The 13,690-nt window shown below is 39.8% G+C and overlaps 1 protein-coding gene across 1 annotated transcript in view; it reads left to right on the top strand.

Annotated features, from left to right (window-relative positions):
- GPC3 (glypican 3) overlaps positions 1–13,690 on the top strand; it is a 442,407-nt gene that overhangs the window by 23,272 nt on the left and 405,445 nt on the right. The window contains exon 2 of the mRNA XM_004285475.3: positions 7,507–7,668. Within this exon, the coding sequence (XP_004285523.1) occupies positions 7,507–7,668 (162 nt within the window). The remainder of the gene's footprint in view (positions 1–7,506; positions 7,669–13,690) is intronic.

The raw sequence follows: 13,690 nt of genomic DNA, 5'->3' as shown, positions 1-13,690 counted from the left end.
TTTTTCGTTCATTTGTAGAGCAACCTGCACTTAATCCTTTGGATAATTCTAATAGGCATCTATTATTTTCCCTATAAGTCATGAAGCAAACCAGTTTTGGATATCATTCATTCCTTTGTTTAATATTACTTTAATGATAATATTACATTATTATTTTTAGCACAGCATACTTTCGTTAGCAAAAAAGTCTGCCATTCATAAAGCAGACCTTGGCAATAAAATGTGTGAAATCATCATACACACACACACACACACACACACACACACACACACACACGTATATATATGGAAAGGATTTCAGTTTTCATTGTTACTGAGCCCTGACGATTTAGTCTCTTCTGTTGCTGTTTGAATATGTTCTATCTGCTTTTAGAAAAGTATAAGGATCAAGGTCTACATTAATACTTCTTCTGTTCTTTAGTGTGTTTTTAAATGTGATTTTTGACAATTTATAGTCATTAGCTAAAATTGCAGTGTAGTAAAATAACTAACATATAGAACATAATAAAGGTAATTGGAGAATTGGAGGGCTGGAAGTGACCTTGAGGGGTTATTTAGCTCATTTCCCAATTTCAAGCTGTAAGACTAATCTTCCTAAACAGCACCCTTCATCATATTATACCTCTGCTTGAGACTCAACAGTGGTTCTTTATCGTCCATGGAGTCAAGCCCATAGTCTTTTGTCTGCATTCAAGGCCCTTCACGCTCTGGCCCATCTTGCCTGATAAGCTAGCTATACCCCAGATTCTAGTTTCTCTCCAGGCAGGTTAATTTTGCCCCACTATTCCACAGGTGCCAAATGCATTTCACCCATTGGCCTTCTCATCTTTTACCGTGTAGCTCAAGCCCTACCTCCTCCTGGAAGTCTTCTTTGACCCCTAGAGCCTCTGGTGAGCATGTACTTATCTAGCAAATGTTGTCTATAGTACATATTTGAAAATTCCACTTTATTGAAATATAATTTATAAATAATAAAGTACACTCATTTTGAGTGAAGAATTTCCTGAGTTTTGACAACTTTATATACCCATGTAACTACCACCCCAATTAAAATATAGACTATTTCTGTCACCTCAGAAAATATACTGCATATTTTGTCACCTAACCATATATCAGCTTTTACTGTTCTCTAGCTATTTTTGTGTGTGAAAGTCTGGTCTCTTAGCATGAATTTGTTTTTTGTTTATTTTAATTTTACTTAACATATATTGAATATTTACCTTGTACCAAGTAGGCTAAGAGCTTTACATGCATAATCTCACTCAGTCCTTGCAACAACTCTGCAAGGTAAGTGGTATTGATAATAGGGACGAAAAGGCGTGTAGAGGTTACATAATCTACCCTTGGTTGCAAGCTAGTAAGTGGTGGGGCTAGGACTAAATTGTAAGCTACTTGACCAGAGGGACCATAAATGTTTTGCCTACCATGATGCTGGCCTCCAGGCCGTTAATACTTACTGACTTGGAATAAAATCCTATAGAACAGATACAATTAAACAGCCTCATGTATAGTTTTCACTGTCCTCTTCCAATTAGGGACAGAGCTCAGGCCTGGAATGGGGTCTCCAAGTGAGTGTGGTGCACCTGTGACTGCATGGCAGAGAGGAGCCGAAGTCCCAGTCCTGGTGGAGGTGGCTAAGGGAAACCAGAAGCAGTCTAAAATGTCAAGTCCTTGAATGGAGCCCAAAAGAGTCAGAACTAGGCCCAAAGGAGAGAGTCTGTGTTATAGGTCAAGAAGGCAAGGCCACAGGTAGCCAAACCTAAGAGACCCCCTTACATAAGAGTACACATCAGGAGGGAGCTTTCGGTGGACCCCTGTGATTCAGCTTCTGGAAGGGAAAGCAACTGGTAAGGGTGCCCAGCTTGAATACACATGGGAATAATCCTCCAGAGAAAGGCTTCCATAACTCAAATATCCCTTCTCAGTTGTAAGACCCAGAACTGGGCCCACTGTGCAAGCAAGACCTTGTCTCAAAATAACTAGAAATAAATTACTTTATAGTTTCTTCAAGCGAAACATCTATTTGTGAATCTTCAAGATGTTTGGAAATTGATTTTTGTGGTATTTTAATATATTTTTCCAAGATCAAAGCATACAGATGTAACATTTTCAGGGTCATCTGTCTCCACTCCTCCTTTTTAGATCAGACAGAAAGTGTTCTTTCTGTGTTCTCAGTCTGCAGCCCTCATTAATGCACCACTACATGCACAGGGCTGCCTGAGATCACCGGGGCATCCCAAAGGAGATGGGAGTCATTCTCTGCTCTTCAGGAACTAAAAATCTAGGAGAGGAGATTATAGTATGAAGGTACTTTTTAACCCTCCAGAATAAATGGGAACTAGCAGCCCTGTAATGACTTCAGTTATTTTATTTTATTTTTTTAGCATCTGGGATGCAACTTATTAAGCCCTGAAGAGTTGAACCTTTCTAACTCATTCGAATAGTCAATTGCTAAGTCTTCTCCTTATCTCCATCCCAGGCTATAGTGCTTGTCTCTATTCCCATTTCCCAGCTGAGTTCCATTTTTACAAAAAAAAAAAAATGTGAGCATCTCTTTGCCGAGTGTGGTCCGTGATTACTTTTCCTTCCCATCTAATAAAGGAGCTATTTTCCCTTAACCTTCTTTTGTTCCTGACATACTTAAAGAATGCTTTGCTACTTACTATGTCTTTTGTAAGTTACATCTTATTTCTTGAATTGGCCTTTCTGCTTTCATTCACACAAGTATGTACCAGTTCTCAGTGTACCTCCTTAGTCATTTGCCCTCGGTTCTACTTTTTATTCATCCCACTTGGGATTTGGTGCCCAGAGTAATTCTTTGTTTTGTTGATAAGGATTCCCCTCTAAATTCTTTCTCTACTTCTTTCTGTTTTGTGTGTTCTTTCTGTCTTGTTTCTTTCATGGGCATGTTCATGCATTAAAATGGTTATATTTCATTTTTGTCATTTCATTTAGGTGTGTCTAGCTCTCCTGGCCCACTTTGTTCCTTATGCTATCATGTACTGAGGCTTATTTTAAGCTGGCCTGTGAGTTATATGAAATTTACTTAAAACAAAATGTTTTTCCCTTGGGCATTTATTTCTCTCCTTCCTGGTTTGGAAATCGTGAATTCTTATCAGAAATCGTGAATTCTTATCAGTTTATAGATGTTTTATTTCCTCAGATCTATAGCTAACTCTTAGCCCCCAGATCAGTTATACTGGTTTATTGATTAACCAGGCTGTGATAAGTTGGTGGGAGGATAAATATTGCTATATATACATTTCTTATATTTGGATATAACACGTACCTTTCTTCATGACATCTGACATGTTTTCCCATAAGTTCTCATTTGAGGTTTTAGTCCTTTAAAGATTTTGGCTAACCGAACTCCTGAGGTCATAGGAGTTTATACAATGATGAGACTTGACCACCTCAGGGAAGGGGGGTACCCCTATGCATGCTCTAAGTTACTTCATGAATTATCGTATTAAGGCAAACCAAACTGGCGTCATGGTCATTTAAAGAGTCATTCCTGGGCTTCTGTTGGTACATTGAGTGGCAGTTTGTTACCTTCTAAGATGCAAGCAACTCACAGCGCTTCACAAAGAGAAGATCTGAGCCCTATTATTTTATAACTCCCACTAGCTAGAGCTGGTGGGAGTTAGAACAGTACCAAGAGCCACCCTGCCAAATAAACCCTACCATTCTTGAAAACTGGAAGTCATCACCAATGGAAATTTAGCAACACAAAGAATTTTATCTATAACATTTGATTTTATGAATGTATGCAAATACAGGTATTTTAAACCACACACTATTTAGGCATCAGTATACTAAGAAAATAAACTGGTGTTTGGAAAGTACCTGCTATATAGGATTTTTCATATCTACACATGTGTCCCAACTACCCTTGTTCAAATCTAGATCAGCCACTTGTCCCCAAGGGGACTCTTTCCCTACTTGGTCCAATAAACTGAGTCAGTTTCTACTTCTAGAATGGCATTACATTTTGTAACCTCATGTAGAAAGAACACAGTGAGCTAGAACTAGCTCTGTTTTTTTTCTTTTTCTGAAGATAATCATAAAGGCTTTGAGCTTAGACCCTAGTTAAAATCGGTTTAAGGCTCGTATATGAGATTGACATTTATAGGAGATAAATCTGAACTCTGCGTCTGCAGACCCCAAATTGTATTTTGACACATTAAACATCACCTTTCCATCCAGTACTACAAACTGCAGTGCTGCGTTAGGTTTGGTGATACCCATTATCCATGCTCTCCTTTACTACTTTTGTCAGCAGCTCCCTTAAGGAGGAGGAAGTAGAGAGCTTGGAGTCAATACTGTGGACTCCAGCAGTGATGTCATGTGAGGTTGAACTTGATGAATTTCATTCCTCAATGAAGAAAACTTGGACACATACATTAGGGCCATGATAACTGGAATTCCTAGGGAAATCAGAGATTGTAACAAAAGTAAATTTTCTGGTAACTTAGGGCTAACTAGTTCCCCCCACCTTTTTTTAAAAAAAAAAAACACCTCAGTCATTGAAAAGCTGTCTAAAACGTCTGAATACGCTTTCTAGCCTCACTTCAGTAAGATTTGATGTTTATTATGAAAGCTTACTTTGCCAAGGACTTTATGGAACTTTGGGGGTGTCCCCCCTTGGGGGGATATCCCATATACATGTTTTGTCATCCTAGATAACTATGTCGCTTTATCCCACCCAGTTATATGCACTAGGTACTCATCTCTGTTAACCCCTCTAGACAGTGTACTCCTTGGGATAAGAACCATGTCTCTCTTGTTGAAAGCTGTACCTCTACCATGTAGCACAGTGCTTGGCACACAGAAGATATGTTAGACTGGGTCCTCTGAGAAGCAGATGCCAATATAGCACTAGATGTGCAAGAAGTTTCTTGGGGAAAACACTTGGGAAGGAAATGAGCCGTTCGACTGTGGTGTAGGTCTGACCCCTTTGGAGGAGAGAGGGAAGGAAGGAAGGTTGAGCAGAGAGAATGTAAACTGCAGTACAGTTTTAAGAAAGTTTTGTCAGGATCAGTGGGGAGTCCTCAAGCCAAAATGCCTGTCAGCAAAGTCCTGTGTCTCACAGGACTTGGCATCTTTGCCATGCTGTCATTGGCTGCGAGCAGCCCCTAGGGATTGTGGCCTGGGCACGACATGGCGTTGAATTTAGAGCACAGCCGCTGGGACCGTTCGGCAGTTATACTCCCTGTGGTAGGAGGTCTGAGGTGCACATTTTCATGGCCACCACAGAAGAGCTCAACAAATGCTTATTGAAGGGAAAGTTTGAGTAAAACAGGAGTTACAGAAGAAGGAGATTGGACTTAAATATGCATTGAGCCCTAATATTTGCTAGTATTGGTAGAGGATATAAAATCTTGGGACTCTCCATTGCTTCCCTCATTTCTCCTCAAATGTCACCTTATGAAAGAAGCCATCCCTGATTACCCTACATAAATAGAAGCGTCCCTGCAATCACCACATTCCCTATCTACCTTACTTTTAAACATTAGAAAACAGCAGCTATATTGAGGTATAATTGACATACCATAAGCTATACATATTTTAAGGGTGCAGTTTGATAAATTTGATACATGTTTACAGCCATGAAACAATCATCACAATCAAAATAATGAATATATCTATCACTCCTCCAAATTTCCTCACTCTCACCTGCTGAACTGCTTCATCTCCGCCAACAACCGCTGAACTGCTTTCTGTCACCATAGATTAATTTTCACTTTCTAGATGGAACCATACAGTATGTAATTTTTAAAATTTGGTTTCTTTCACCGAGCATAATGTTTTCGGGGTTCATCCATGTGGTGGCATGTATCAATAATTTCTTTTTATAGCTGAGTAGTATTCCATTGTGTGAGTATACCACAGTTTGTTTTCCCTTCCTTACTTAGTTTTATTTTCTCTGTAGTACTTATCACTGCTTGACCTTACATATGTGGTTTGTTGTCTCCCAGAATATAAGCTCCACGAGGGCAGGGACCTTACAGACTGCTGTATCCACAGTGCTTGTCAGATAGTGGATACCCAATAAAATGTTTGTTGAATGACTCGCACCTACTCCCATGGCTTCAATTTTCTTTTATATGCTGATGACTTCCACGGATACAGAAGTGTGTTGAGTCACCAGCGAAGAGCTGAAAACAACAAAAAGGGGTTTTTTTATGGGGAAACCTGGTAGATGATAATCATTAACTGAGGTACGGAATACAGGAGAGGTAACTTGTGTGTTCATATGGGATATATTGAGTTCAGTTTGGGGTCTGCTGAATCTGAGAGTCCCACAGAGTAGTTGAAAATGTGGGATTTTGGAGCTCAGAAGAACGGTGAAGGCAGGATTAGAGAGTTCAGCAATCACAGGGGTTAGGTAAGATCACTGGGGTTGGGCAGAGATGTAGAATGAGAAAGACGGTCAACAACATTTATGTGATTGGCAGACGAAGAGGAAGCAAGAAAAGATAGATAAGAATAGCCATAGTGGGACTTCCCTGGTGGTCCAGCAGGTAGGACTCCGCGCTCCCAATGCAGGGGGCCTGGGTTCTATCCCTGGTCAGGGAACTAGATCCCACCTGCATGCCACAACTAAGGGTCTGCATGCCACAACTAAAAGAACCTGTGTGCAGCAGTGAAGACCCAGTGCAGCCAAAATAAATAAATTAAATAAGTAAATATTAAAAAAATATATATATATATAAGAATAGCCATAGCAGTGTGGGGGCGGTGTATGGGGTGTGTGTGGATAGGTTTAGTGAACTGGGTAGATTCACTAAAGCAAGGCGGGGGAGTGTTTTAAGGAGGGATTGGTTAACTGTGAGGACTGCAAAGGGTCACATTGGTTGAGGACTGAGAAGAGGTTCTGATTCCCTAACTTTGGGATAATCAAGAAGATTATTCATTTGGCAGATCTTTATCGAGATACAGAAATAAAAAAGCATTCTGCATCATAAGGGAGCTCAGGAATTCAGAGGAGCGGGAGGTTGGCATTTGTGCTAGAGCTAGAATTGTTGAGTTGTAAGGGATTTTGGTGGTTGAATGTTAATGTTGGCAACATTGGATTGCCCAGACATACATTTCATTAGGAAATCATAACTGGAAGTTTGAAAGTGGCTTCTTGCTTGTGTTTTCATTCATAAATTATAATCAAGAAAAAGAAATTGTAGGAGTGAAGATTGGTCTTTTAACAGACAAATATTGGTGTTCAGTGACGTATACTTTGTGCTATAAATTAGTTTATACAGCATTTATGAGTCAAACCTAGGCAATTAATTCTTACAGTTATTCAAAAAGAATCAGTCATAAAGATAATAGGGAGAAAGCAGGGATTAGTTAAGGTAAATGCTGATTTTGGATAATCAAGATTTTACTGTGTTTTAAAAGAAATGCATTGTTTTGCCTTGTTTGCCTCGTGTATGTGTGTGTGTGTGTGTGTGTGTGTGTGTGTGTGACACTGTGCTTACTGAAACATGAAAAACTTGTTTGTTTCAGGATCAGATTTGCAAGTATGTCTCCCCAAGGGCCCAACATGCTGCTCAAGAAAGATGGAAGAAAAATACCAACTAACAGCACGATTGAACATGGAACAACTGCTTCAGTCTGCAAGTATGGAGCTCAAGTTCTTAATTATTCAGAATGCTGCAGTTTTCCAAGGTGAGTTCTGGGGATCATTTGAGATGTGCTGCTCAATGGCATCATTATTTGGGCACTGGGCTTTCAAATGCTAAGTATAATTTATAAATTACCATTCCAACATTAATACTTGTCATAAAAACCTCCCAGTGAGGGACTTCCCTGGTGGTGCAGTGGTTGAGAATCTGCCTGCCAATGCAGGGGACACGGGTTCGATCCCTGGTCCGGGAAGATTCCACATGCTGTGGAGAAACTAAGCCCGTGCGCCACAGCTACTGACCCCTCAAGCCACAACTAGAGCCTGTGCTCTGCAACAAGAGAAGCCCGCGTGCCTAGAGCCTGTGCTCTGCAACAAGAGAAGCCACTGCAGTGAGAAGCCTACGCACGGCAACGAAGAGTAGCCCCAGCTCGCCGCAACTAGAGAAAGCCCACATGCAGCAATGAAGACCCAACACAGCCAAAAAATAAATTAAAATTAAAATTAAAAAAAAAACAACAAACCTCCCAGTGAGAGATTCTGGTTAAGGAAAAACATGGTTTTTAGAGAAGCTGCATTACAATCTTTGGAAAGGTGGGTATTGTCAAAAATCATTGTCTAAGGACATTCTGTTTACCTGTATGTAAAGGATGAAATCTCTGAAGAAAGAATAAATGGTACTTTCCCTCCACTAGCCCATAAAACTTGTTTAAAAAACAAAAATGTTTACTTAAATACCAGTTTTCTCCAGGAGTTAGTTGGATATTTGTGGAACATGCACAAGCTCTTTCTGACCACTGGGACTATTTCCATCTAAGAGGGAAAAACTGGCTTAATGGCCCTACATTTTCTCATTTGTGTGAGTGATTATCCTTTCTCTTTTTCTGAGTCTCAGTTCTTAATATACCTGTGTATGACTGTAAAAGATAGCTGTTGTGGTGTTGCCAGAATGGGTAGGAAATTACATTTCTCCTTATTAACTTGTAGGACTGTCATAGCTGGATGGGGAGTATCTCCCTTGATTCAGAGACCCAGCTAGGAGGATGACGGTAGTGGTGAGAGCAAACACTTATATAGCATTATGTGCTAGGTACTCTTTTAAGTGTTTTACATATATTAATTCATTTAATCCTCACAATAAACCCTATGAAGTAAGTAGTATTATTAGTTTCCCCATTTTATGGATGAAAACTCAAGGCACAGAATGGTTAAGTAACTTGCCCAAGGTCACACAGCTAATAAATGGGGAAAGTAGGATTTCAACCCAGTTGGCCTGGCTCTCAGAGTGTATGCTTTTAACTACCTCATTATGCCACTTCCTGTGAAAGAAAGTTAATTATGGATATTGGGGCTTTCTTCTATCCTTCCTTAAGCAGATGGAATCAGCTGCCTTTTTCTTGTCCCACAAGGAGAGAATTGGCACCTTTATAAGAATTAACCTGTTTGAATTGTAAGGTGGGTTGATTATAGTTTCTTTTGCATATTATAATGAAATACTTAGAATAAGCTGAGAAAATTATTCAAATTAGCTAATAAAACATACATTCACAACAGTTTCTTGGGTCAAAGCCTCGGGATGTTGGGTTGATTATATGAAGTATAATACAGAAGCTTGAAGTATTTGTTAACCTATTTATGCAGTCAGACTCTTGTGAAGAGTTTGTTGAGACTAACAATTTGGCAAAAGAATGAATAATTTAAGCTCATTTTTAAAATACATGTACCATTCATGTACTTCTTAGATTGACTTTTGGAGCTGATCTACTAGCTGAAAGTAGGGTGATAAGAAGTGATGTGACATGAGGATCTAGTTGAAGTGGAGGGCTGAATCTTACTCTATGGGCTGTGGAGGGGCTTTTCTAGAATGGAGTATTTGTGATTTGTTTCATTCCCAGAATAACCAAGCCCACAGATGTTATCTTACCATTGCCTGGCTGGATGGGGGGTGGTGGAGTGATCACGCTGGTATTCTAGCGTGAAGAGTAGCTGACGTGGCTGTCTATCTGAGGGCCTTGCATGTCAGCATTCACATCTCTATCCAGTTCTGCATTTTGCATGTTGTGTTTTCTAGTTCTGGAACAGCATAAGACTAAGAGAGAAAGGAAGTTTTGACAAGATTTTGATTGGATTAGCTTCCAGATATGGCTGCTATAGAATGGAAGCTGAACGCTTGTCATGTGAACAGAGGGTAGGGAGTAGGGGGGCAGCACCTACTCGTTCTCTGTTTCTCTCATACACACACACACACACACACACACACACACACACACACACACACATGCATATAAATATATTATTTCTCAAATTGTGGGGGCAGGCAGAAGGACAACCCTAGCAAAGGAACACGGAGACAACTAATGTCTGAACTCATTGCCGGTGCCTTCTACCTTGTCACCATATGTACTCATTCTTTATCTTGTCTCATTCTCTCTTCTTATTCTTTTCCTGCTTCGCTCTTAGAAAAAATAAACCCCATAAGAACCAAATAAAACATGGTCCTAGACCTCAAGGCAATTATGCCATGTTTGTAGAGACATTGACCCAAATCCTTTCTGTAGGATTGTCTCCTTGTCTGGAGAGACAAGACTAAAATCAGGGACTGCTACAAGATGATGTATTACTGATTGCTGAGAAAAAGAGAGTATCCACTTTTTTCTTATAACTACTTAGTAGTCCAATGAATTTAATTGGCGGACACAGTTGCTTTTTCCCTAAAATACACCCCCTCCCCAAGATTCTGGTAGAACAAATTGTTGAGAAAATTGCTCCAGTACTTAACTCCTATGAAATTTGATGTGAGCTGTTTTCACCACATGAAATTGAAGATGGCTCATCTTGATATTGGCCTAGATCCACAATCTCTTTAGGGTTCCTTCACTAGTTCACGTTGGGGGTATTAAGCAGTGAGTGCTTTCTGCAAATATGTGCACAGTTCCACGAGCAATCCTTACTGCCTCGATTTGGAGTTTATGTCTTCGTTTGCAGGAAGCCTTTGCCCTCATAAATGAGCCTGGGGCCCTTTGCTACAGTAGTTGGAGTGCTCTATTGCTAATGTTGTCTTGATAATGATTGAAGCATTTAAAAAAGTTGTTCTTTATTTTCAATCTTTGCATTGCCTCGTTTCCTAAACTTAATTTACTTTGATGCGCTTAGTAAAATGGGGCAGCACAATCGTTTTTTGTTTCTGCTTAATTAATTCTTTTTTGAAAAACTTCGCTGAAAGTAGATTTTCTTCTCTTTCTTCTCCCCTACCTAATAATGATGATGATGATGATGATGATGATGATAATAATAGTGACAGTTATATTAAGTGCCTACTATATGATGCTTACTTTTACATAATTATCTCATTTAATTTTCCCAGCAGCCCTATGAGGTTCACACTGTAATTATCTCCATTTTACAGATGAGGAAACTCATTGATGCCACAGCTTCTTCCAAGCCATCATGTGACATGGTTTTCCTGTTCTTAGTGTGCTTGAAGTAAAACAAAATTAAGAAATTGTAGGATTTGTGGTCCTTGAGAAGAAAAATGGGATAGAATTCTGAGTTTTTCATCATATCTCTACCACCTCTACACTTTCGAGCCTTGAGTTCTGTGTTCCTTGTAGAATTTCATTATAACTTTCAACCTTGTACCATCAGGAAATATTTGGGGTATGTCCGGGTTTTTTCTGTACGTTGGAGGATTCCAGTCTTCCCCAGGGTACCACTGACTTTGAGTGAGAACAGACTCTTCAGAATGCAGCAACACTTCGCTTTTCTGGAAGTTGTCTCTCTCACAACTTGAACTTTCTTTATCAGAGAGGAGAAATGGTGGTTAAGCAGAAAACATCTCCGTTCACCTAAAACGCCGTGGAGCTCCTGCTTCATGTACTTGTCTCATCTGAGAGCTCCTGGGTCCTTGTTCAGAGCCTACTACGGTTCTGAATTTATGCAGTCTTTACAAGCTTGATTTTCTAGTTTTCCAGCCAGTAGTAGATAAGCAGTTAACTAGAAGGGCTTTGAAAGACTGCCAGAGGGAGGTACATATGAGCAGCAAGAAGCTAACTAGTGACAGTAAGAGTGGAGGACATAAAAGTGACTCAAGAACTCACTGAATATGGCAGTTGGGGGCATTTTATAGAGGAGTATATCCCTACCTGCCTCAGTAGCCCCTATGTTATAATAGATCCAACAACTAATGTTCCTAGTGATCGCTGTGAATTGATAAGGAGAGATCAAGTTATGTTCACTGTTTTTCCGTTAATATTTTCATTTTGAATGGCTAAAAATATTTTTGGTGCTTCAAGGCAATGGAAGAAACACTGGACTTGGAGTCAGAAAAATCTAAGTTCTAATTCTAGTTCTCTGTTTATGGCCTTTATGACTTTGGGTGGTTACTGTATTATCTAGACAGCTCATTTTTGTGGACCACTTCACCCCACATGGGGTAAATGATGCATTACCATTACAGACGTAATCCCAGACAAAGCTGGACTTCATGATGTAATTCAACAACTTTTGCCCCATGTAGATGACGTTGAAGCAGCTCCGGTGCACAGGTGAGAGAGCACTTAGGCAAAGGACCCTTTGAAAGAGGGGTTTATTTTATGCATTCTTAGATGTGAAGCTGAGCTGTTTGAAATATCAATACTTCCAGGAGCAATCCTTTTTTCAGCTTCCTGAAGCTTCTCTTCCAAATATACCTATCTGGTATATTTTACACACAAGCAAGAGGCTAGATCACGAAGGCGTTGTTGTGTTCCGGCCATATTTTTGTTGCATTTTCTGGTGCACGCTATCATGGCAGAGAGGAAGAAAAGCGCTATCTTCATCCAGCGTTGGAAGGCTTTCTCCTACCTGCTGTCTCTGGAGGAGATGAAGGGGGAGGAAGCAGTGTTGCTGTGCGTCTTCTCTTTCTCTGCTCCCTTATTTTCTGTTTCCATCTGCTCTTGGCAGTTCTTCTACTTTTTTTCTGTCAGATTCCTGTCTCTCCCACTCCCCCTAAATAAAATTACCCTTGGTTAGAGCACCCTTTTCCATCAGCTCAGAGCAATTTCTCCAGTCATTTCTGCTTGAAATAACTGTTTAGGGACACTATTCAAGCAGAGCTCTTTTCCTTCACAGTTAATATGTGACTGAATAATTGCTTGAATGTTGATAAACATGTTTTTGAGATTCAATCATTTGTTAATTTAGTTTTTATAATGTAGTGGGGATTTTAAGTGAGTACTGAGCAATTTTTCTCCATTTCACGCTTTTTTCCTTTTGACTAGTCTTGACAGTTCTCCTGCCCATGCTGAGCCCCACTGAACTCCTCGGCTCAAACTGCCGGCCATTCCGTCACAACCCTTTCTTTTTTGAAAATAACGTATACGGGAGAAAATAATTACATTGATGTCTAATCAGAACTTAATTCATTTGCCAGGGCCAAATATAATGACATTAAACTGAATAGGAGAATTTTAGGAACGCAGACCATGACCATGAGTGAGGTTATATATCCTCAGAAATGTAAATTATTAATCAAACCACTCATCTGTACAGCAAAGCTCTAGTAATCCCATTATAAAAGGGTGAATTTCTCATCAGAGGCCAGAAGATGCTGGCTTTAATTAGTGTACTTTTATGGAGTTGACTCAAAGAGATATTTTGGTTACAAAGTTATAAAAAATGTGATTCTTTAATTATTAGTGCTGTTGGAAAAACAACTGGAAACTGGGTGTTTAAAGTTATTTTGGTTTTAACCTAAGAACTTTCTGGATTTAATTCAGTTTCAAAATTCTGTGGCTTTAGCCAGAGCCAGAGGCTGGGGAGAGTTGTAAACCCTTCCTGTGCCCTCTATTGATTTAGAAGTCAGTCATTAGACCGAAAACTGTTTAATAAAAAGAGCCTACAAAAATGGCGGGTGTGGAGTGTTCTTGGGCCAACAGTGAGGTGAGGAGATTATGTAGATTAACTCCTTACCCCAGCGCGTGCGCCTTGGTTCAGTAGGGCTCTGAACTCCCCCCTATAGCTGCCATTATCATCGCCCACCTTCTCACTAGTGGACCCAACAAAACAAATTAAAGGACATTGTCCCTG

This window comes from Orcinus orca, chromosome X (assembly GCF_937001465.1).
Source record: "Orcinus orca chromosome X, mOrcOrc1.1, whole genome shotgun sequence".
Classification (NCBI taxonomy): domain Eukaryota; kingdom Metazoa; phylum Chordata; class Mammalia; order Artiodactyla; family Delphinidae; genus Orcinus; species Orcinus orca.
The sequence above is the reverse complement of the archived record's forward strand: the minus strand, read 5'-3'. Positions and strand labels throughout refer to the sequence as shown.